The sequence below is a fragment of the Penaeus monodon genome, chromosome 30 (assembly GCF_015228065.2).
Source record: "Penaeus monodon isolate SGIC_2016 chromosome 30, NSTDA_Pmon_1, whole genome shotgun sequence".
In the NCBI taxonomy this organism is placed as follows: Eukaryota; Metazoa; Arthropoda; class Malacostraca; order Decapoda; family Penaeidae; genus Penaeus; species Penaeus monodon.
Window position 1 is genome coordinate 5,400,784 of NC_051415.1, and position 495 is coordinate 5,401,278.

Here is a 495-nt window from a genome sequence, read left to right on the forward strand (position 1 = left end):
TGCACTCAGCCAGAACGACTGAAACGACCCGAAAAACCCTCAATCACCCTAACCCCCCCAACTACCCACACAGGTCCTGGACGATGTATACCAGTACCACATGCCGCCCGTCCGTCGCATTCCGCCCCTTCTGTGGACCAGGATAAGGAATGACCTGCCGAACTACCTGTCCGACTGTGAAGCTGATGGGGTATCTGTGCTAAATTGGTACCACAGGTAAGCCAAGGGTGGGTATTGGTACGATTGTGAGGCTGATGGGGTATCTGTGCTAAATTGGTACCACAGGTAAGCCAGGGGTGGGTATTGGTACGATTGTGAGGCTGATGGGGTATCTTGGTACCACAGGTAAGCCAAGGGTGGGTATTGGTACGATTGTGAGGCTGATGGGGTATCTGTGCTAAATTGGTACCACAGGTAAGCCAAAGGGTGGGTATTGGAGTAAGATTCAATGATATCAGAGGTAGTGTTGCTTGTACCACTAATACTGAGAAGGAT

At 50.9% G+C, this 495-nt stretch overlaps 1 protein-coding gene across 1 annotated transcript in view; it reads left to right on the forward strand.

Annotated features, from left to right (window-relative positions):
• LOC119592277 (NACHT and WD repeat domain-containing protein 2-like) overlaps positions 1-495 on the forward strand; it is a 51,166-nt gene that overhangs the window by 31,370 nt on the left and 19,301 nt on the right. Inside the window, exon 14 of the mRNA XM_037941108.1 lies at positions 74-216. Coding sequence (XP_037797036.1) covers positions 74-216 — 143 coding nt within the window. The remainder of the gene's footprint in view (positions 1-73; positions 217-495) is intronic.